Source organism: Podarcis melisellensis (assembly GCF_964234715.1).
Source record: "Podarcis melisellensis genome assembly, chromosome: 6".
Classification (NCBI taxonomy): domain Eukaryota; kingdom Metazoa; phylum Chordata; class Lepidosauria; order Squamata; family Lacertidae; genus Podarcis; species Podarcis melisellensis.
In genome coordinates, this window is record NC_138538.1 from 57851458 (window position 1) to 57875661 (window position 24204).

Below are 24204 nucleotides of genomic sequence, written 5' to 3' on the forward strand. Positions count from 1 at the left end.
TTGGTTAAAGGAATATTTTCACTACCCGTGATGTGGATCTGGCAGTCATAAGCAGGTGGGAATTCCACAGATAACAAGGACTGTACCGATTTAACTGTAGTTGAATGCTTGTGCCAGACCTCAACCACCAGCAATTGCTTCTTTTTCCTACCAATTATAAATAGAGTCATGGGCTCCTTTAAATAATGAGTTGAGCACAATCTTATCTTCGATGGCCATTAGTACATCAAATTTCTAAGGAGGCTATGTTGATTTATGTGTAAATATATTTGTAAGTTTTTACAAACTTTCAAGGCAGCTAACAATCTGATACAATACGCCATTAAAAAACCCCAGAAGAATTGATAAAACAAGCCATAAGCCAATTGAAAAAACAAAACCAGAAAACAAAAATGGGGGGATAACGTTATAGAATTCTGTTTGCAGTGCTACCACTAAAAGGGCCCTGTTTTCAGACATTCTCCTTGAGGAGACCTGGAGGGCAGCTTTTACACACTTTAACTTGCCTGGCACAAGTTATTCAGGTACAGTCATACCTCAGGCTAAAGTAGCTTTGGGTTGAGCGTTTTCGGGTTGCGCTCCATGGCAACCCGGAAGTAACGGAATGCATTACTTCTGGGTTTCGCTGCTCACGCAGATGCTCAAAATGACATCATGCGCATGTGCAGCAAATCGTGGCACGTGTAGATGCACAGACACGGGTTGCGTTCACTTCAGGATGTGAACGGGGCTCCGGAACGGATCCCATTTGCATCCAGAGGTACCACTGTATTCTAATTACTATCATGAAATCTAAAAGACATGAATTACTACAACATACATCCCTTATACATTTATAAGTCCCATTCAAACACAAAGCTAAAAAAATAGAATTGTTTTATTGCAACATCATTTCTTTACAACAAGCAACTTAGCAACAACCATTTAACAGAGAACTTGTGCCATATCAGCCGACTTATTATGGGAAGTGCTCAGGAAAGCCTGAGTTTTGCCAACTGGATTCTCAGCAGATGGCCTAACCGATAACCTTTCCCCTTCATCGGTATTCAATGAAGACTAACAATTAAGAAAGATGGTTCAGGCTGTCCAAAGGTTTTGTCAGCTTCAAGTCCCATTGGTCCCATGACTAACAAAGATGTTTCTAGCAGTGGCTTGACCTTTGATGTGATCAATTTCACTGTTAATCATTAGTGCACAGATAAAATGCCATTTACTGGAAAGTTTGTGGATCACTGTTTGCACAGAAGGCAAACAGTATCACCTGAGATTATAGATACAGAAAATGTTGTATATTTTGTAAAAAGACAATGCAGAACAGAATCTGATGACCTACAGTGAGTGTAGTTTAGAAACAACAATAGCACCCAATTACTAAATAGGGAAATATAATTTATAATCTGTTGTTTTTCCAAAATACTTTTATTTATTGTTCTGCAGTGTTAACCAGATATATGTTAGAATGAAAATTTACACAGAAAGTTAGCAATCGTATTAGATACAGTGGTACCTTGGTTTGCAACCTCTTTTTGGATTACAACCTTTTTTTTTTTTTGGATTACGAACAAATTTTTTGGGAGGCCCCATTGGCGAAAGCACACCTTGGGTTACAACTGGTTTTGGTTTACAAACGGACCTCCAGAATGGATTATGGTTGTAAACCAAGGTACCACTGTATTTTGGTTCAAAAGTATCGTAGATGAGACACCTAGCAGACATAACTGGGTACATCTTTGTACATACAAGAGTGGCAACCAGACTGTGAAGACTAATATATTAGTCTTGATTCAAATTAATGGTCAGAAAAGAAAGTCTTAATATTAACTTGCATACCAGATCACAGAACAGGTAATATCAAACTTTCAGAGATATTTGCTATAATCCAGTACAGAATTAGCAATGCTAATTTGTTAACATCCACTGTTGTCATGCTGTCCTGAGAAGGTTGGCCACGGGTGAATGTAGTCCTCGAGTCAAAAAATGGTTAGCCACTCCTACACTAGACCCCTGGTGGTTTATTCCATCAAGTAGTATGAAATATTCGAGTACAGTGGTACCTCATGTTACGTACCGCCCCCCCCCCCTTATGAATGCTGCGGGTTACGTGCTCTGCTAACCCGGAAGTGGATGCTCCCTTGTTGTGACCTTTGCCCTGGGATGCGAGCGGAAGTCACGCTCTGGAGGTGCCCTTAGCGAAAGCACACCTCATGTTACGAACGGTTTCCAGTTACAAACGGACCTCCAGAATGGATTATATACGTAACACGAGGTATCACTGTATTTGAAATTTCAGTTGCTATTAAAGTTTATGCTGGCTTCAACCACTGGCAAAATTGCTTTGTATATTTTCATACCGACCATAGTAGGTCATTATTCTTATTTCACATAAAGGAACTTAGATAAAGGACTCATTCAACACCACCTAGAGATCCAGGATTGATGCAGAACCGACACTTACCGTACTAACCGTTCACCACAGTACCACATTGTCTTAATTGTTACGAACATACTCAGTATGAACATTGTTCTTTCCGCCAACTGTTTACAGGCTTTCCCCTCCTTTTAAAACTTTTGACTGGGGTTCCCTTTTGGAAACATGAATGCACTGAAATGTTGCTGGGTCTAAGAGAGCTATGAAATCGGATTATGGAGATAGCAATTTATAAAAAGAGATATTTTGCTGCTAATAATGCCTCAAAGAGGCATGGCTTTTGAGTACATCATTTGTTTTATTAGCTTTCTGATAAAACTTTTTGAGCTTGATAGATGGGCTGCAAGGCAAACATTTCCATGGAGATAAGACTATTTGGAACTGGGAAAAGCTAATTGCTGGACAGTTGTTTCATTAATGAGCCTGATATCCCTTTCCTGCAGCAGAATAATTTCAAAAGGAGATAGGTAATGCTCCTGCAGGGAATCAGGAAATCTCAACAGGGTATCTTGTGTTATTTCTCACTGCCTCACAGATAAGAGAGAGGCCATATGATGTATATATTTCTGTTTATAACCAATTCTGTTTACAACCAGAGGGGGTAAAGTTGCATCTTCCTGAACACACATTTATTTTAAACCTACAGGCCCCATTGAGATATAATCTCAGAATTACCTAGTTACTTCTAAGCAAGAAGAGGCAAAAATTAGAAGTAAAAATATATCAAAACTTAGGCCCAATCGGATGCCTTTGTTCTTTGCATGTTGTTTTAGGCAAGCCCAATTGTTTTTAAAACTATGGCTTGCACAGATAGCCTATGCTGGAGGTAGCCAACAGGTTGGCTGGGGCTGATGGACGTTGTAGTCCAACAGCATCTGGAGGGCACCTGACTATCTCTGACCTACATTGTCTCAGGACAGTGATCATCAGCAGAATTAGAGGAACAAAGGAAGTTGTCTTATAGAAAGTCAGACCATTGGCCCATCTAGGTCAATATTGTTGACACTGACAGGTGGCTCTCTGGGGTTTCAGGCAGAATCCTATTTTATTTTTTTAAGTATATGAATGTGTCTTTACTCATTGAAAAAGGCTTGTGAACACAGTGCATTGCATATGAGTGGTTAATGATCAGTTCTGTTGGGAATGCTTAGTTATGCCTTACCTTTTGATGGGAATTTGTTATATTAAAAAGTAATAAATAAGTAAATAAGATTCAAGTGGAAGAACACAACATACTAACAGTTCACCACAACCTGCAAATGTTATCATATTTACAAAAGTACAATTTTATGGTACTGGGGCTATAGTCAGGAATGGACAAGTGGTCAACTTTATATTTTGTCTATCACATTCAGCCTGCAAAAGAATGAGAGCAAATAATGCTTATGATTTTAAATGTTTTTATTTGTAACAGTATTACATGGTGTGTTACAGAAATTAATGGAAAATTTCTAAAAATTTGTTGGTTTTTTTCCTGCTGAATGCATTACACATAAAGTTAAGGGTGAAAAAAAGATGTTCAACAAATGGTTTTCCTCTGAGGTAAAGTTAAAGTAGATCTAGAAATGTACTGCAAAAAACAGTCATTTTTATCTTTCTTTTCTTTATTAAAAAAATACGTGTCAGAATGCAGAAATCAAAATGAATAAAGGTAGAGAGTAAACATCTTTGCAACGAAGGTGCCCAGTACATTATTTGATCATAGGTTTTGTCAGACAGTTGAATGACTACGATCTATCAAAATATTTTTTTAATGACATGGTTGGAATCAAGAAACTACTGGAGACAGTACAGGATGGTGAGTGGGATTCCCTGGTTTAAAATTTAAAGTGACAAATTTAGTGCTAGTGAAGAGCAGGAAGGGGAAAGCTTGTTGACTCCCCTGAACCTATTATGTATCTATCAAATGGTACAGTGTAGGCTCCGATATTATCTCGCTTCTAGGCTGTGGCAAAAAATGAATCTTCTGATGGTGGAACAGGGTAGCTATGGAGTCTCTTGTTTCAACCCCACCCCCAAAAAACCCACAACCAAATGTTTACATGGAGCAAATTTCTTTGTGAGTTCTGATTTTGATATCCTAACTTGATTCTCTTTTATAGCTACTGTGTAGTATTGGTTACATAAACTTTTCCCATCCTGGGAAGGTTCTTCAGAGTCGTATGGTTACAGAAATCTTCAAACTATGATGTGAATGCTTTGGTCATTAACTGAAAAGCTAATGAGACCACAGCCTACTCCAAAGTTTTATGAAGAACTGAAATGTCACCTTCTTCTAATCCAATATCCCAACACAAAAATGGTAAATAGTAGGGTTGCCCTATTTATGGAAGCAAAATTCAGTATACAAAAGTTGAACTTTTTTTAGGCAATCACCCTCAATCTTGGGCATTTTACCAATTCCCCGTAATTCCCCCCCCCATGCTATTTTTACTGGGGAATTCCAGATGTTTGGCAACCCTGTAAATAGCTTTGCTAAGGAAGAATGTAGCATTTCCTATTAAAATCAATAATTGGAAGATTATCTAGTAAGAAAATGTTTTCATTCACTTGGTTGAACTGAAAATATACAATCCCACACATTTTAAATCCTACTGGGAATATATTTTTTGCATCTTTTCTTTGATGTGAGTTTGCCACAGATATCCTGACAATTAGAATAGAGAGGAGAAATGACAGGAACAGTGCATCAAATCTCACTTCTTTGATACTGAGCCTATCAACATCTAGTGTATCATTCACTCACTGGTAAAGCACACGTTCAGTATATATTTCACAGGTACTGGCTGGAATTAGGAAATTTAGTTGCCAGCACCACCAAATCACCATCCTGTTCAGCTTTCAGCTGTGTGTGTAAAATGTTTTCATTAAACCATTCAAACATATGGAAATATACAACTCCAGGCCTACACAAATCAATGGAAAATAGACAGAAACCTTGGTGTTATGATCTAAAAACAAAAATCTGCATAACCCATTAAGCAATTCCTCATTTGGGTTCATTAACTTTTTTTTTTTTAGTGCTAAACCACTAAAATTCAATATATTGTGATCTGCATAGGAACTTCAGGAAAACACATTTGACCTGTATAACAATTCTCTGTAGGCCAAAAATATATAGATTCTTTATGCAAATTATGTGCTAAGGATAGGAACCAAACACTGCACTTTTCTTACATAAATGTTTAAAAAAGAGAATTTTTAAAAAGTTGTTTCTGATTTGTGTGTAAACAGTTTTGAATTTTTATTTTCTAGCTATGAAATGGCTATGGAATGTACTTTTTTCCCTTGAAAATGTACAGTATGTAGTAATATTTGTGTCATAAAAGCAAGAAAATAAATCATGTGTTACCCATCAACTTTACTAGTTGCTGACAACCTAATTGCTGCTGGGAAATGCACTTTATTATAAGCATGTGGGGGGGGGGGAACCATACGAGATGCAAGAGCCACAGACTGGGGGTTTCCACACTTCCAAAGTACTGCCATTTGCTACCTTCTCTACAGTGTCATGGCATTATTAAAAGAATTCTCATAACATTTTATATTTACAAAAAAAAAAAAAAAACCTGGCAAATTTCTTTCAAACTCCTTAAAGCCATTTTCCCCTTAAACATTTAAAGAGTTTTATGGTAAGTTTTTTTTTCCTTTTTAATTTCAAGTTATAAAATAAAAATCCCATTTGAATTTTTCTGATGTACAAAAAGTGATAAAGATGAACAATTTGATCACAGAATCAGTTTCAAAATTCATGCCATCTTCATCTTGGTTAATAAAGTCCATCCCAATCAAATCCAGAAAGCATACTGGAAGTATTTGGCAAACAATTTTTTTTCTCTCTCTCTCTTCAAAAATGGCACACAGAGAAGAAAAACACTTGTCTGCATAGCATTACAGCAGCAAGATATCAAAGAAATAAAAAATATTCCTTTACTGATCTTTGTTTTAAGAGTCCCCTAGGAAATAACACTGTTAAGTCTTTTTCTTCTTTTTTTTCATCAAAATATTTGATGTCCTTTTCTACCCACAGCAGAAGTATTCAAAACAAAAAAGCAGCATTTCATCTCTTTGATGTACTGTAATTTCAAAAGGTCCATTTGGCAACGTTTCCCAATCAAGATGGATAATCAGCAGAATGGCAAACCATGGTTTCAAGTTAAGGATAATTTTCACAGGAGGCGTTTTGCTGCTAGAGTCTGTCACCTGTCTGTAAGAAAAGGGGATAGAATGGAACACTCAAATACTTTGTCCCCCACCTTCAAATATGCCATTATGGAGTAGTATTGGGTGGTGGAGGTGGGGAATACAGCCAGATCAGTCTAATATGGTGATAAAAAAGTCACCATATCATCAAAATGTGCAGCCACAGAGCTCAATGGCTGTAGAATTCATGATTTTTTTCCTGCGTTTTTTATATTATTAAATGATTAGCAGTCCTTTAACAGATTTGAACTGATTACTTCCATAATGTGGTGCACTGGAAAAGGCAAAAAAGTGACAAGGCGTGGTGGGAAATGCTGGATAGTTTAAAGGTTTTGCTTGGATATCAGGACTGTGGAACAAAACAAAAGTGTCATGTTCTGCCATAGAGAGTTGCCGCTGGTTGCCAAAACATTTTGCTTGTTGAACTGATGCAGTGAGGTGATTATCCTTTTATTAGATGAGATCAACTGCAAGAAAATGTGGGAGCCAAAGGCCTGTCAAGGCTGTAGTTTTCTGTTTGAGTCTTGAAGCACCACAAGCGTGGGTCAACGCTATTTCTTAGGTCTGTTGATCTGGGCATAGAGAGGCTCTCTTTCCTGGGAACAATAGAAATAAATGTGAATAGAGACAATTCTAGTCATTTGTATCTAAGCAGCAGATTTCAGGGAAGTAGGTGAGTAGAATAAAAATGCTAAAGAAATAGCATTTTTATTATTTTGAATTATGATGGTGTTTGAAAAGGCAGTAATAATATAAAAGGATTCAGCAATTCCACATTGTTTATTAAGAACCAAATTCGTTGTTTAAGTTGAAATAATTATAATGAAATAGAATTCATGTACATCTCACAGTACAGTTGAGACCAGAAGAGGCTAAGTTTGCAATTATTGTTTTTAAACACACAGAGCAAATCGGCCCATTGCCCCCACACCCTGGAAGACGATTCAAGACAGCTGACTAAATGGTAAAAATATTATATTTATTAAAATGTAGCAAAATTAGAGGGTCTACCAGTTAAGCAAATAATTAAGTGTAGGCAGGTGGAATCGATGAATGCATATGAGAGAAGCAACCCATTATCTCATGGGAATGTAAGCCATTGCATTGTGAGTCCCAGGACTGGGAGTCAAGGACTGGGAGAAAAATCTCCCTTTTTGCTGAGCAAGCCTTGGGTATGTGAAACCCAACCTGCACACCTGACTCTTCCTGCGGGGCATTCATCATGATGTGCAAACCATATCCTTAGCATTCTTTCAAGTACCAACAAACCTCAGACTATGGATGATGACTCACAAGTGCCTATTACCACCACAATGCCTCAGGGTGGCAGTGACATCTTATCTCTTCTTACCTGCCAGCACTGAATGCCAAACAGCCAAGTTAACCAAAGCACCACAAGATACCCTACAGTGCAAAGTAGATAAAAACAGGGAGTCCTAAGTCCCAACCAGGGGCTCCCTCTAAACTCCTTCTCAACACCCCCCCCCCAAAAGTGGCTAGGCAAAGCCCACTATAGAGGAGCAAGACAAAAGGAAGGAAAAGGGGGTGGCAGTGTAACTTTAAATACTGGACTGGACTGTCCCCTCCCATTACACACTCCTGCTCATATGGCTAGCTGTCCTCTCCCCCTGGGAGAAACCAGCTTGAGTCTCTATCAAGTCCAAGAAGGTGGGTGGATGAGGCAAATTCACCCCCGCTGAAAGCAAGGACATCATTCAGCTTATAAACATGCAGTTTTAGTTCAGAGAAATAATGACAATTTTTTTCCCTGTACTCCAGTTAAATATTTCACATCTTATACTATGAACCTTTCTGTTGGCGCATTCTAGCTATTAGATGCAGGAAGGCTTCACTCCAAAGTCAGTGTAGGTTTGATTAAAATACTAATGGCTAAAATAGCAAAACAATGGATGGTGGTGAAGCCCAATGCGCCATATGTCACCTTAGCATTCCATGATATACAAATTCAAAATCCAAATAAATGTTAAGTCAGCGATACCAGATATATCAGTAGAACTACCATGTAATAAACACATGGCAAGTTTGGCTATAGAGCTTCCTAAAGGATCTAAACATTTCTATAAATTGCCCTAGTAAATTGACATCAGGATCTTGCCCCTCTATGAAATCCTGGTGTGGAGCAGTGCTGTAGGACCTATGCTCCCTCCTTGTCGAGTCCAGCAATGGGCGCATGCAAGTGATAAAAATTCTGGAGAACTTGAAAGCTTGCTCACAACTTTGTGACATTTGGATTGGTCTTGACAAAAGTATACTGTGCGGGTTATTTCCAAATGGAGTGGTGGTGGTCTAAAAAAATGCAGGTTATTTTTCTTTGTACATGACTAATTTAAAATTCTGAATTATATTATGGAACTCTGTTTGCAGGGCTCATAAGTAAAAAATGAATGAGTTGGAGCATGTAACAGTAGCATATTTTGCATTCCAATCCACAAAGTATTCGCTTCTCAAGAAGAAGGGTAAAGGTAAGCATACCATATCTTGTCTTTATGGGTGATATCCAACAAGGTCAGTCCACTTGGGCAATGGATTTCTGCTCAGGCAAATTTCTACTTCCTCTCCCCCTCCCCCAAGCTCCCACCACCCCTAAATAATCTGCTGTGGAGGCTAGGGGACCCTCAACAGGGCACAAAGTTGGGGGTGGAGGGGGCCTCAGAAGGGAGTAAAGGGAAGTCCCATCACATCTACTATTGTGATGTTCCCATCACATCTACTATTGTGATGTTTGATCTTGGCCCATGAATCTGTAGCACCTATGCAGAGAATCTAAGCATTTCAAATCAGGTCTTATTGCACACATAATGAACATTATGTCCATCATATTTACCCCAGTATGCAAGAAATAATAACAATTCTATTCCAAATTTGGGGACACTTCAAAGATTATGCTTACATAGATTGCTGCTGCATAGACCACAGACAGACACAATTCTGGCTAGTTTACAATACAATAGTACTTGAAAGAAAGACAATTTGGCCTCTAGGCTTCATAAATTTTGATGGGACCTTTCACTCTGCTCTAGTGTAATCCTCACTTTATCCTTAGAATAATGGCCTTGAAGTTTCAGAAAGGATCCAGCTATCTGTTGCCAGTGCACTTTGGGTCATATCTTTAGCAGTGAATAGCAAATGCACATGGTTGAACAAAGTAAATTAAAAAGCCGTTTATCACCTTATAGTACCAGAGGTGCATGAGAAGTAAATTAGAAGGGACAGGAAGGAATATGTACCGTATTTTTTGCACCATAACACTCACTTTTTTCCTCCTAGAAAGTAAGGGGAAATGTCTGTGCGTGTTATGGAGCGAATGCCTGCGGGTGGCGGGGGGGATCTGCTGCAGTTGTGAGCAGAGGATCCATGGTTCCCCTTCCTTCCCTCCTCTGTGGTTACAAAGCATGGATCCACATGGATCCTCAGGATTTTTGCATTGGGCTACTCCAAACTCACTGTCAGATCACATGTCTGTGGCCACAGCATGAACCACAAAAATCATATATCCACTATTTCGTTTAGAATATTTTTTTCTGGTTTTCCTCCTCTAAAAACTACGTGCGTGTTATGGTCCGGTGCGTGTTATAGAGCGAAAAATACGGTAAATAATAAATAATGCCAAGATAAGAGAGAGGGCCCTTTCCTGGGTCAATTGTCATAAACTGGACACTGAAAAGCAGTACGAAGATAGCCAGCAAATTATACCACAAAGGTAAATAAATATATAAATCTCTCCACCCCACAAAATGACACTTAATATTAAATCTGTAAGACCCTTTAATGTTAACCAACTCAATGTAGCTTTGTCCTACAGACACTAGTTAACAGGGTATAGATACATTTTTTTTAATGACCTTCAAAAATTATTCCATAGAACTGGCTTTTTTATCTTCTTTATAGCCTTTGCAAAAAAACACATTTTTAACAAGATTGTTGCACCCAAATTCCCATTTCTTAGCTATCAAAATTATCCTCTAATTCAGAAAGTCACTGCTAAGGCTTCAGCTTAAAAATGATCACAAATAGCCAGGGCCGGATTTCGGCTTGATGAGGCCCTAAGCTACTGAAGGTAATATGTCCAGCTGTCCTTTGTCAACAACAAATTGTCGTGGTTTTTTCTGTTGAATATATGCTATATGGTAATTTATGGACCTAATAGGTATCTAAAGCCATTTGCACATAACAAAATATGTATTTTATCAAAGTAATTGTTGAAATGAAATACAATTAAGAAGAAGTATATTAGTAGTGAAATAATTATTAAGCTCTAACTGTATGTAGGTTTTATTTTATTTGTTTTTATCTTATATTTTGGAAATGAACATACAGGGTTTTTTCCCTTTAAATTTTTTGGGGGTCCCCCAGAGAGTGGGGCCCTAAGCTAGTTTAGCTTATATGTAAATCCAGCACTGCAAATAGCCTTTATGTAGCTTAGCTTTACAACTAATAGTACTGTTTGCTCCCATTATTATTTTTCTTAGAGAACTACCATTCTGGACCTTTTCTTCAAGCTAAAAGTATTACCAAACACCTTATATTCATTACTATTGTCCCTGTATTCTTTATTATCTTAACAGAGACCATCCCTTTTTGCTAGTGGAAGCCAACCAGACAAGGTGATGGGCAGAATTTTTCTTACTGATGTATGTAAGGCTGGCATAAAAGATGCATTATGAACTTAAACTTGCAATTCTCCCAAGGCTGCTTTGACCTCTGCGCTCCTATGTAGATTTTAAGCAGAGTGTTTTCCTTCTGGCTGGCTGAACAGAAAGTAGAATCTCAGCTGATGCATTTCAGAAAATAAGTCTTCTGCTTCCTGATCATCCAGTCAGAAGGAAAGCCCTGTGTTGAGACTCTGCTGCAGAGAAAGAAGGTCAAGGAAACCCAAAGGAGTAGCACCTCAGTCAAGACTGTAATGTATCTTTTATACTACAAGCTAGGCTTCTTTAGAGCAGTGTTTCCCAACCTTTTTTGGGCAAAGGCACACTTGTTTCATGAAAAAAATCTCGAGGCACACCACCATTAGAAAATGTTAAAAAATTTAACTCTGTGCCTATATTGACTACCATATTTTTCGCCCCATAGGACGCACCGCCCCATAAGACGCACCTAATTTTTTGGGGGGAGAATAAAGAAGAAAAAAAATTTCCCCTCCCCAGGCACGGGGCAGGCGCGGGGGAAGCCCAAGCTTCCCCCGACCCCAGCCCCCAGAACAGCCTGATATCCGCAAGCCTAGGGAGCCACACTGGTCTCCCCAGGCTTGCGGAGAGGTGCGTGAAGCCCGGGGGCGCTCTTCAGCGCGCACCAGGCTTCGGGATGCAGGCAGCTCTGCGCTACCCTCCAGAGCCCCGTGCGGCTTCGCGCTGGGATCCGGGGGGTGGCGCGGAGCTGCAAGAAGCCCTGGAGCGCAGGCAGCTCCGCACCACCCTCCGCAGCCCCGCGCGGCTTCGCGCCGGGATCCGGGGGGTGGCGCGGAGCTGCAAGAAGCCCTGGAGCGCAGGCAGCTTCGCACCACCCTCCGGAGCCCCGCGCGGCTTCGCGCCAGGATCCAGAGGGTGGTGCAGAGCTGCAGGAAGCCCTGGAGCCCAGGTAGCTCCGCGCCACCCTCCGGAGCCCCGCGCGGCTTCGCGCCGGGATCCGGGGGGTGGCGCGGAGCTGCAAGAAGCCCTGGAGCGCAGGCAGCTCCGCACCACCCTCCGCAGCCCCGCGCGGCTTCGCGCCGGGATCCGGGGGGTGGCGCGGAGCTGCAAGAAGCCCTGGAGCGCAGGCAGCTTCGCACCACCCTCCGGAGCCCCGCGCGGCTTCGCGCCAGGATCCAGAGGGTGGTGCAGAGCTGCAGGAAGCCCTGGAGCCCAGGTAGCTCCGCGCCACCCTCCGGAGCCCCGCGCGGCTTCGCGCCGGGATCCGGGGGGTGGCGCGGAGCTGCAAGAAGCCCTGGAGCCCAGGCAGCTCCGCACCACCCTCCGCAGCCCCGCGCGGCTTCGCGCCGGGATCCGGGGGGGTGGCGCGGAGCTGCAAGAAGCCCTGGAGCGCAGGCAGCTCCGTGCAACCCTCCGCAGCCTCCTCCAAAGGGCGCCCCGCGCTCCGCGCTGCAGGCTGCCGCCCGCAAGCCTTGCGCGCCGGGGGGGGAGTTCCCCCAGGCGCCCAAGGCTTGCGGACAGCTGCGCGAAGCACGGGGCGTCTTCCAAAGGGTGCCCCGCGCTCCGCGCTGCAGGCTGCCGCCCGCAAGCCTTGCGCGCGGGGGGGGAGTTCCCTCTCCCGCCTCCCTCCCGCGGCACACCAGGCAAGGTCTCACGGCACACTGGTGTGCCGCGGAACACCGGTTGGGAAACACTGCTTTAGAGAGCCAGATCCAACAGTGGAGGGGTAGGCGCAGAGCTGTTCTGCTTCCTTATGGTGAAGGGACCCTTGCCTTATGTACTCATTAATAACAGCTGCTATGTATAAAAACACTTTATGTTTCTAAAGTTCTCCTTTGCACTGGGCTTCATGTTGAAAAACAAGCCTCTAATTGTGCTTTTCTTGGTTATCCCGTCCCTATGATGAGCTCATTTACAGTACTCAGCATAGCAGGACATAGTATTATTTTTATATATAGAACCCCATAACTTGAATATCAGTAGTTATTAACTTGTATAACTAAATAACATGTATTGTTTCATGTTAACCACTTGGCAAAATGGTTATGGGGCTGAATTTAGCTGGATCAGTTTGACCTACAGTAAGTAGGTTGTCTCTGGCCACTCTTATCCTGTGAGGCAAAAGCACACTTGGCCCAGGGATTGGGGGAAATGTGCTCATTTCACATTATAATGCAGACCTATCTAATGTGCCCTCTGTGAATGAATATATAAACTGGAAAAACGAGAAAACAAAATAGACAAAAGCAGACAAATTTGACCATTCATAGTTCAGCTTAGCAGCCCAGGACTAGCTCTGAGTGTTCACAGAGAATCATAGTGCTTGTGCGTGTTGGCAACATTTCTGAAAATGGGGCCTAGGAGGATAAGCAGCACCTGAATTGGGTCCCCCCCCCCAGGTACTTTTCAAAATATAAAGATCTTTACTGTAATAGTGAAGCTAATTCATTTATGCATAATTATGTCCCATGTTATTTGAAGGTAGACCATTGACTATAGTTAATATATGCAGCTCCTCCAAGTACAGGTCCAAATGTGTTAAATGACAATAGGCTCACCTACAGGAAAGACAGGAAACTAAGCACCATTGTTCTCCTATCTCAGTCCAGTTCTCCTCAAATTGAAGGTTCTGCGCTATAGGTGGCAACCTTTAAGGCAGCAGCCAAAAGGAATGCACCAGAGGGTAAATGCTGCATGTGGCTGCTCACTGCTACAGGGGGATCAGCCCTTTATGCTGACAATCTGTTGGGTTCTGACAAGTGGGATCTTCATTAAGAATGGTCCTGGTTGCGGGCAGGCCCCCAGGCCTGTTCCTCCCTCCCCCCCCTAGCATGGGCGGAGTAATGCCGTCATGCCAGGGTGGCACCACAATAACCCCAGCTTCTTGGCCAACCACTTTTGTGGGGGGGGGGTATAAAAGTGGCATCATGACACATGTCAGGCATCTGCTTCACGCTGCTGAACACCCACCCTTTATTTTAGATGTCCTCTGGCCTTGCTTTGGCCTTTGGTTGGTCACCTGTCTTGGGATGGGGGCCAGGTAGGATTTTTTCCATTTGGCAGATTGGCAATGGTCACTTGGTTTGCGCCTACCTCTTAGCCTACCTCGTCACAACTTTGTAAGGTTTGGCGGTTAGGCACTGGCTCACTGATTTGGGGGGAGGGGTCCATTGACCAAGGGTATTCCGTTAAAGGAATGCAGGGCCTGGATCCTGTCCGATGTCCGCTTGAAGGGCTAGGGCCATGACAGGCCTCTGGAGACACCGAGGAGAGCTACAGGTAGGTTCCCCCGATGTGGCTTCCTCTTTGGGTGGTTTACCCTTACTGACTTCCTGCAAAGGAGGCAGGAGTCCGATATAGTCCTTTGCCAATACTGCTCACATTTCCGTAATCAATAAAGTTGTGGCCTAAAATTTTGCCCAATAACCAAAATTCTGTGTCAGTGTGAATTTTATTCTAACGAGGAGCTGGTTTGGGGGCCTTGCCACACAAACCGCCTTCCTGTAAAAAATCCTGCTATGCCTTGATGGATAAAAAAATAAAGATTGTAATACTTTTGAGCAAGTGCTGCCTTTTCTTCACAACACTAGCCAAGTCTTTGAAGAAATATAAATAAATGTATTATTGCTGTTTGCTGCCTTTGTCTTGTGATCCACAAATCTACATTCTCTGAATTGAAACAACGTGCTGCTGCTTAAGAATAGTGCTGCACTCTTTCTTTTTTGCAATTTCAGTGAATGTATTAAGACATCTGTCCTGGCTTTTGATTTAAAAAACCACAGCAAGGCAAACATTTTGCTTATCAGTAGATTGCAGATTTGACTACTAACAGCACGGTTGTCATTTCTTTAAAGGTTAGTTGTGAATTCCAAGTTTGAAAGCTTCAGTTTAAGATTGCAGGTAGATGCAAAGTGCAACGTAGTTCAAGATATAGGAACTGATAAGACACTTGGTTATTCAAATACAAAGACTTTAAGATACTACAGAAAAGAAGTGCTAACAACACAGAAAGCAAAATGACATTAAAAAAACCAAGTGGGAGAGTGCACTTGAACACCATATTTACTAGAATCTAATGCTCACCTTTTCTGGCCAAATTATGTTATGAAAATTAAGGTGTGCATTAGATTCGATGGCACATTAGACTTGAGTAAATATGGTTTATACAGAGGCAGCCTAAACAAGATCATTGAGTGAAGATAACATAGCTTCCAAGTGCATCATTGAGTGCAACAGAACCCTGTGTTCATGCCAAGTTCACTTCCAAATTCTAAAGCCCTCTATAAATATGAAGACCTCTCTCTCTCCCTCTTACTGGGAGAAGATGCTTAGCATTAATAAAGTAGGACTGAAGATATTGGGCCTTGTCACAGTTTTAACTATTGATCATACAGAACAAACTTGGACTATTCGCCCTCTAAATATTGTGGTAGCTTCAAGGGAAAAGAACAGGTCCATTCAATTCCTTAATGTAGCAGTAGCCAACATGGTGCCCTCTAGATAATTTAGGCCTCCAAGTTCCATTGGCCTAATGGTAGAGCGTCATTGGAGTTGTAGTCTAAATCATTTGGAGGGCACCATTTTGGCCATCCCTGTCTTAAATAATAGACTATCTGAAAAAGCATTAACTGTAGATTTCCCCTACCTGATGAAAGTGCAGGAGAGCCAAAACGGAACACCTGCTCATCCCTCCCTTTAAATTGCCATAATGCTGATATGGAGCCATACAATGTGCAAACATTAAAAAGCAAAGCACAATAGTATAGTTCAAACTGATGGGGAAAGTGGGATAAAGGAACATTTTTAAAGAGACAAAGTAGTTATTGAAGAGTCTGACACCCCCTTAGTTGTATACTGCTTAGAAATCTAAAGCCACAAATGACAAAACAAACATTTCAAATTTACCTCTTCTTTTTTTCTTTTTTTTTTAAAAAGTAACTGAGGAAGTGAGACTGCACAGACTTCAGGGATGACAGTGGTTTCAGGTGAGGGCAGAAATGGTTTTAGGCTCGTGGGAAAGGGACTATTGGGTAGCAGCTAGTACATTCAGATATCTGTGGTTGGAAGCACATTCTTAAAAGCCTGGAAACCAATGCACATTATGCACTAAAAATAAATCCACCATTTCCATTAATTTGTTTCATATGCTCCATACACAGAAAGATGAGCAATAAATCACATAGTGCTTGAACTGTTTCAAATCACAGCGCAGTGTAATAAAAGAAACATTTTTCATATGGCAGCATTGGAATACATTGAGATGAGATGGGGATGTTCAACACTCACAGGCACTGTAGCATCACAATCTTTCTGACAAAACACAGATGCCAGAATAAAAATAGCCACGGTCAACCTCATAAAACATCTATCAACACCCACAGCATGCAGCGTGCAGTTAACGATTAAAGCAATTGTGTTGCCTTAGTATTTTGTCATGGAAAATATATATTTAAAATGATAGGGTTATATGTTCTCTGTATCAATGGGTTGTTAACCCATAGACATCAACATTGTAATTTAATATTTTCATTAGACCCTTTAACTAATAGGTTTTCCAATTGACCATTATTGTGGCCACAGAGTGGGAAGGCACATCTTAATTTATTGATGGTGCTTAATTCATTCTCTTAGAAAATATGTTGCACTGCTGATGTCATTTCAGTCCTGGATGAACATTGCCTGCCACTTTGCAATTTCTATCAGAAAAAGATAAAATGCACAATATACAAATATCTTAAATGCTAATCATGAATACTAGAAACTGCAGAGCGTCAATATTCTGTAAGAAAAACAACAACTATGGACCTGTTGTTGATAATCTCTCATTTCACAGTTGCTGTAATATATATTTCCCCTAGGGTTGTATTATTTTATTATTATTATTCTGACAACACAAAAGTGCACCACCTAGAAATGGAATTATCAACCAGTGATGCATCAATGGTGTGAGAAGTAGTGAAATGAAGATATGAAATATTCCATATTGTATATGTGGAATATATTATGTTTGTGGCTAGCATCGATGTAAATGAAGGCAGGCAATGGTGAATATGAATAGCTCAAAAGTGACAGAGAGAAAAGGACAGATACCTACCCCAACCTGCGCTATCTAGCTATCGCCCTGTGGACTTACAGTATCACCAATGGGCTCACCAAATGGATCACTGTTGGATGAGGCCTGAGATCCATCAGGCTAGAATACAAGAACATAACACCTTTTTTTCTCAACAACAGAAAGGAAAACAAAGTCAGCAGTTATTTTCATGCAGTGGGTGCATTTTAACATGAATACCTATTGTGGATGAAAATAATTTAAAAGCCATAAACTACAGCTGATATTTCCTAGGACCAACTGCTGCCAGTGGGCCAGCCCTGGATAGGATAGTAAACTGATTTGAGCTCACAGAAACAGTCTTTTAGGTTAGTGCATTTTGGCCAAAGTTAACTTTACTTTCAAGACTTGGTCAAGAAGCAGCCAAATGCCTAGTGCATTGCTTCTGCTTTAAGCCTGCCTCATTAGTGGTTCTAGTTTGTGATGAGCCATTCATGTGAAGCAGTTGCCATGGCCACGTCTGACTATTTTTGCACCGCAACTCAAACCCAGCCAAATATGAGTTTTCAGCAATGTGAGAAGCAATCTGGATCTGTGTATGGTGCCCATAACTAGTTTGTGGTCATCACAAGCAAATTTGGACACCACAGATCTGAGACCAGGTTGCCATTATCAATGTGAGGTCATGCTTCTGCTGTCTCCTTGCAAGTGGGGCAGGCACAGAGTCATGCGTTAGCTATTGTATTCACCACTCGTGCTATTCAACTTAAGCCAAGCCATGTGATTGTACTGACAGCAAAACTTATCCATATTGTCACCTACCCAAGCCACTACACCTGCAAAGGGTTGTCCATTCCCAATATTAAGGTGTATACTTATATCATTTTCAGATGTCACAGATTCCCCCCTCCCCCTGGGAAATCAAGTGAGTTGTGCTATTTTTACAATGTCTGAAGAAATCTGCCAGCTCCTCCCCCTGAAAACAATCTGGTCATATAAAGCATTCCTGTTGAATGCTAGAAAATTAATAGCATGGATTCCCTCTTCCCTGCCAATCATCCTCCCTGGCTTGCCCTGGAGAAAGCAGAGGGAAGAACTCACTACTCCGTAAGATCCTTCCCAGGTTGAGTTCAGCCTGAAGGGGGCAAAAGTCGACTCAGACACTATGAGTGCCAGGGGCTGCATTTTGAACTCCCCCCCCATTGCATCACACCAAAGTCTCTGAACTCCTTTGTCTTTCTGCCCCAATATCTTTTTGTGTTTCTAAGGCAGAGTTGCCAATTTATATTGGCTACAATGGTGCCATCACATAAAGCTTTGATGGCACACTGCTTCCGGTTCTTGAAATCTAATTCACAGTTGCTCCTCCTGAATTCTGTCTCTTCGAAGAGCTGGCAGGAGGAGGTAGATACAGACTAATAAATCATGAGAGAACAATCCAGCAGAAATGTATAACAAGTAGGAACACTTAAATAGACTGCATAAGCTGACATGTAGATAAAAATGTTAAGTTAATCTGTGCAATCTTCCATTTTGACTTACACATTTTTGCTTCAGCAGTATACGTGCTAGTCTAGCACATATTGGTGCTGATGGGGAAACTGGAAGAGTGAAGTGGGAGCACTGATCAACACTCTGTCCTCTGTCATTTACATTAGTTGTGAGCAGTCAGGAAAAAATCAGAAGAGTTTGAAGGGTGGGGGGAAGAGGGCTGGGTTCATTATTTCTCCTTCCATTTGATTAAACATTGCATCAAATAGGGAGAAAAATTGAGGCAACATTTGGGTGCATATCCTAACTTTTTTGTAGGGCAACCTTCATTGCCCAAAGTCAATGTTAAGTGTCTATAATTAGACTAGGAAACTCTCCTCTATTTTCTTCTACAGTCCAATTTTCTTGATTGAATACTGCCTTTAATGTGATCTACAGCAAATGTTTTAGTACTCATGCAAAGTAGAATTTGACTAGAATTTTCAAAATTTTCAGAACTGTGAACCATGTACATAGTAACTGAGCAGTTTATGGGTTAATGATTTGCAGTTGCCCCACTTACCGCTTCCTGTTCTTCACTTTTACTTGGACTTTCAAAGCCCTCTTCAAAGAGGTCATCTGCAGCAGGGTCACTGGTATGAGATGCTGAGGATTTGGATGGAGAACTTTGTCTAGGAGCAGGAGTTGGAGCTGAATAAAGACAATAGAGATAATTTGAATTGAATGGATGACTGACTCCTAAATATCACCAGAGAACCTGCTGGCAGGTGTCTGGGTGGGCTATGAGCCTAGTGCCACTGTGTGGTTTGGCAATCTCCCCCCCCCCCAAGATTAAAAATAAATGGATCTGAGAAACTTGTCTTAATTGCTCTTAGGAAAGTGTTTGGGAACCATTGAGTTTGACAGTTTTGAAAGATTCAAAATATTTTAATTTTAGTTTGCAAAATTCAGCAACCTCTTATCATTCATATGACAACAAACAATGTCCTGGGTTTACTTTGTTTTTAATTTATGCAGCAGTACCAATGCGTTTATCTTAAAATCTTTAACAAAAATTAGATAAAAATAAATAAATAAATAAACAAATAATAGAAGCTTTCTATCACTGGAAGATGTCCATCTTTTAAAAAACTACAGATGCCTACTGTCATTTCTTCTAACTACACTGTGAAACAAATGTAGTATAAAATTAGCAGTAGTCCACTGAAATCACTTGCAATGCAATTGTTGCAGTACCATCAGAAATACACATTAAGCACACTAAAGGAATGTTGCTTCAGTGCAGTGATGATCCATCACCACACCTGCTTAAATCCAACTCCTCCATCCAATTTTATTGTGTTTAAGCACGGGAATCATCTCATCAGCAATTCTTAATTTAGGGTTGATTCACACAAAATGTTTTTGCAACAATGTAATCACAATGCTCAAGTAAGGCTGGTAATTATGAATCCAAAATCAGTAAGCCACCATTGCATCAAGCACAGCTTCCATTGGAGGAGGGAAGCAGAAACCCTCACCAAATTTCTGGATTTCCTTAGCTCATGAAGATAGCAAACAGAATCCCAGCTTTGGGAACTTCCAAAGCCAATTGTGCAAGCCAGTTTTTATGCATATTTAAGATGACACTGTCTTTCAACAACTAAATTACACTGTCTTTCAAAAATGAAATTCATTAAAAGTAATGTGTGTAATTAATTACGGACATCCATGAACTCCATGCGATTATCCTCGATTTCATGTCTTCCCAACTTCAAAGACGCCCAATTTATTTAATTTTTAATTACATTCATGGATACTTCTGACAGCTCCATCTCAGAAAAGGGAAACAATGTGTGGAAGGTTGCGGCAGAAAAACGGGGAATACTCACGTGAGTTTGTCGATGGCGTTGTAGAAGTCACAGGAGTCAAATTTAACTGAGAGATGTCAAAGTCATCACAATCATCTGCTTCCTGTGCCATCCCAACTTTGTTAAAGTAACTGGAGAAGGCCTCTGAGGTACAACTGAGGGAAGGCTGATCTGGTTTTCGTGATGGCACTGGCGGAGGCTGAGCCATCTGGAAATCTTTGAACATTTCTTTTCCTGCTTGCTGCCTAGGCCTATCTGTCTGCGGACTGGATCTGGTGGAATCGCTTGTAGGTGGAACGGTAGCAATGGGAGCAACGGTACCTTGAAACATGGCTGCTTGTAAAGGCAATACAGTTTGTGTTGGCATGAAGGCAGCAGGCTGAAACTGACCAGCTACAGATGGCCATGGTTGCTGGGTGGGAGAAAATATCCCAGGTTGTCCCCATGCAATTGACTGTCCTCCCTGCATCACCTGAGCAACTGGAGGCTGAGCACCCATGGCCAGTTGTTGTTGAACAAGAGGTTGTTGTCCCCAGAAGGAGGGCAGGACAGCTCCCATTGCAACATAACCTTCGGGGGGAAAGAGAGCGGGGACAGTTTCAGAACAGGAAGAGCAAAAAAAAGAACAGGGCAGCCAAGGAAGAAAAGTTGGTCAGATATACAAATGAGGAATCACAGGGAGTTTGGGTGACTTCTGTTGCTCCACTGAAGGTGTTGTTGGACAGAGGCATGGGGCAGATTCAGAAGCTGTTACTAGACTACATGCAAAACTAAATCTATTTTAATGAGACGGCATTTTCCAATAAATAAGAGGAAAAAGGGAGTGTTCTGAATGATGTTTTCTCTGCCCTTTCTTCTGAACGGAAATCTTCTATATTAGAGTATTTGTTTTGCTCACTCACCCAGCCTATCATGGACCAGTACTTAGTTGTACCAGTACTTTGCTTCCAGTATTTTTAGCATGACATAAGCTTCCTTTATTCTTGCATTTTCAGTAAGTAGGTTAACAAAGGGTATTGTCTTCACCTATTCCATACCATAGTTTACACCTAAACCCTTTTCTTTCCATGTTGTCCGTTGCCCATTTATTACCCACAAATTAATCAAGCTAATTGCCCAAGGTGCAATTATGTTTCTGAAATGACCAGCTGTGTAGACTTCTGATTTCCCCTCTATTTATACTGGACACTAGCTCCTTACTCACTGGATTTCAGCAGCTGCAGTTATCACACAAGAGCAGAAAAGGTATCTAGATATGGAGAATGTCAATCATATATCCGAGATTTTGAGTAACACGCAGAAGTTGGGCAAACTCACACAAACTGTATGCAGAAAGGTGAAAGTAGTATGGAAAAAACATTCGCACTCACCCTGCCCCAGTGTATTCATACAACCCCTACCCCCTGTCCTGGCATCTCTAGTCAAACAGGTATTGCAAGTCTTTGGAGCACGGCAGATAGCCTACAAGACCTATTTGATCTGACTGATTAAAATAGAGCATGCACATCATTTAGAACTATATTTCTGACCCTCTGTGAGAGTAAAGGTCAGCAGCCAAGCCCACACTACTGCTTTAGAGGAGTAGGGGACAGCTATATAAAGCAAGACTGCCTCCCCTCCTCAGTTGTGTTTTGTCCTCCACCCAGCCACCTGCCCCTTTGGTGCAATGCCAAAACATTCCAGTTGCTAAAGATTTGTGGTGTTTTTCTCAAAGATGGGCCTAGAGCTTAATGGTCTCCTCCTACCTTTGTGAATTTGGTACCAAGGGTAGGTAAATATAATGAATATCCATACACAAGTGCAATGTAGATTATATGAAGAAATGCACAAAAAGCAACAGTCTGGTGAGTGCTCTGAAGCACTTGTAGAAGATAAAATGAGTATCCTCATACATAACCATTAAAATCGCAAAACAGGTAGGATTGTTAGGGGTTCTGAATAAATGTCTCATATCCACAAGGATGGGTGTGTGCTACACAGGCAGAACTCCCTCGGCACAATGAAGCGACCATGAAGTAGGGAGGTGACTGCTCCTCAGACCATTTGGGACTGGAGGTGATGGGAGGGAGTTTTGTCACCAGCATTTTTAGAACCCATTGCAAAGACTTTAATGTTATAGTTGATAAAAGTCTTTCCCCACTAAAAACCTAATCTGGTGTTCCATCTCATTAGCGCGGGGGTCGTGGTGCTATGATAGCTCCACCATCTCTATGAAACCCACTCACCCACCCCAATTATTATCATCTGTTCCCACTCTCCATGAAGCACACATGTAATTGGCCTCATTAACCAACATTAATAGGAAAGAGCAGCCATGTGTGCTTAGCCTTCAGGTTTAGTTTTAGGTTTGGATAAGGTAGGACAGTGTTTGAATGTTCGTAGTCCAGGCTGCACTCCAAATGAAAGATGCCACTTCTTTTCTAAGAGATTTTCTTAAAATGTAGCCATAAGATCCATTAGCTTGCAAAAACATTTTGTATGAAGGCCTAGTTTCAACATTTTACATACATCACTTCTAATTCTTCTATGTTTCAGCTTCTTTTTTTGTCCATCCAGCACACCTTAACATGGGAAATTTCATTTAGCTTCTTAATTAGTAGCTCCCTCTCCTTAATCATGACCTGGCTGAGTATACTAAAGCAGCATTCAAATGTTATTCCCTTTTCTCATTTTAATGTTTACTCTACCTAGATTTTGATTATTATTATTTTTGCTATACGGAGATTAAACAAGTTTTGCTGATGAGGCATGTACAGAATAAGGTAGTCTTTATATCGCGAAAAAACCCTACACATTTATTTTGCTATGGAAAGAAGCAGTTTTCTTGCTTTATATTTCAAAGCCAGCTGTTAGCATGTCCACAGCTCTGACTAGATAAAGCCAGGCTCATTTTGAATTTTTGTATGAGAGTGTTCCAAAACTTCAACCTATTTCATTTTCTGGACAATGGGGTGTGTACGGTAACAAAATAAAAATAACACACAGAAGCGGAAAATGGGATAAGATTAAAACCACACCTGCAATTTGTTAGCAAATTGTTATACAAGTAAATGTGCAAGTATGCAGATATAGCCTAATTTAACATCAAAGGAGCTGTGGGTTGTCCAGGCACAAATGGCTGGCAGGGTGATGCTGCCCTGTATCTCTGGCCATGGTGTTGCTACTGCTTACTGGGACAGTGCAGGGCAAAGATCAGGGCTGCACAAGCATGTTCAAACTCCTACACTGTCCCAGTAAACAGCAGAAATATCACCAGTACACTGCACCAGCTACTTCTGCTAGCAATCAGGGGACAGGCTTCATAAGTCTGTATGTCTTTACACTCTTCTTCCTAGCAAAATCATGTAATATATGCATGCACATGCGTATGCACTTGCTTTGCACAATTTATTCCAATCACAAAGTTTAATTTACTTGAAAGCAGAAACTAGAAATTTAGTGCAGACCACACACAGTTCTGGCTAATTCACACCTAACATTACAGTGGATTTCCGGTATTTTAAAGAGACAAACATACATTTTCATTTGTGT

General features: G+C 41.1%; 1 protein-coding gene across 7 annotated transcripts in view; it reads right to left on the reverse strand.

The window, feature by feature from the left end:
* Positions 1-3811: 3811 nt before the first annotated feature.
* The window catches only part of DAB1 (DAB adaptor protein 1), a 642426-nt gene continuing 622033 nt past the window's right edge, over positions 3812-24204 (reverse strand). For all 7 annotated transcript variants that reach the window (XM_081915801.1, XM_081915802.1, XM_081915805.1 and 4 more), the window contains 4 exons: positions 20695-21243; positions 19386-19513; positions 17375-17473; positions 3812-7227 (listed from right to left, as the gene is read on the reverse strand). In XM_081915801.1, the coding sequence (XP_081771927.1) occupies positions 17390-17473; positions 19386-19513; positions 20695-21243 (761 nt within the window). In that variant the 3' untranslated portion in view covers positions 3812-7227; positions 17375-17389. The remainder of the gene's footprint in view (positions 7228-17374; positions 17474-19385; positions 19514-20694; positions 21244-24204) is intronic.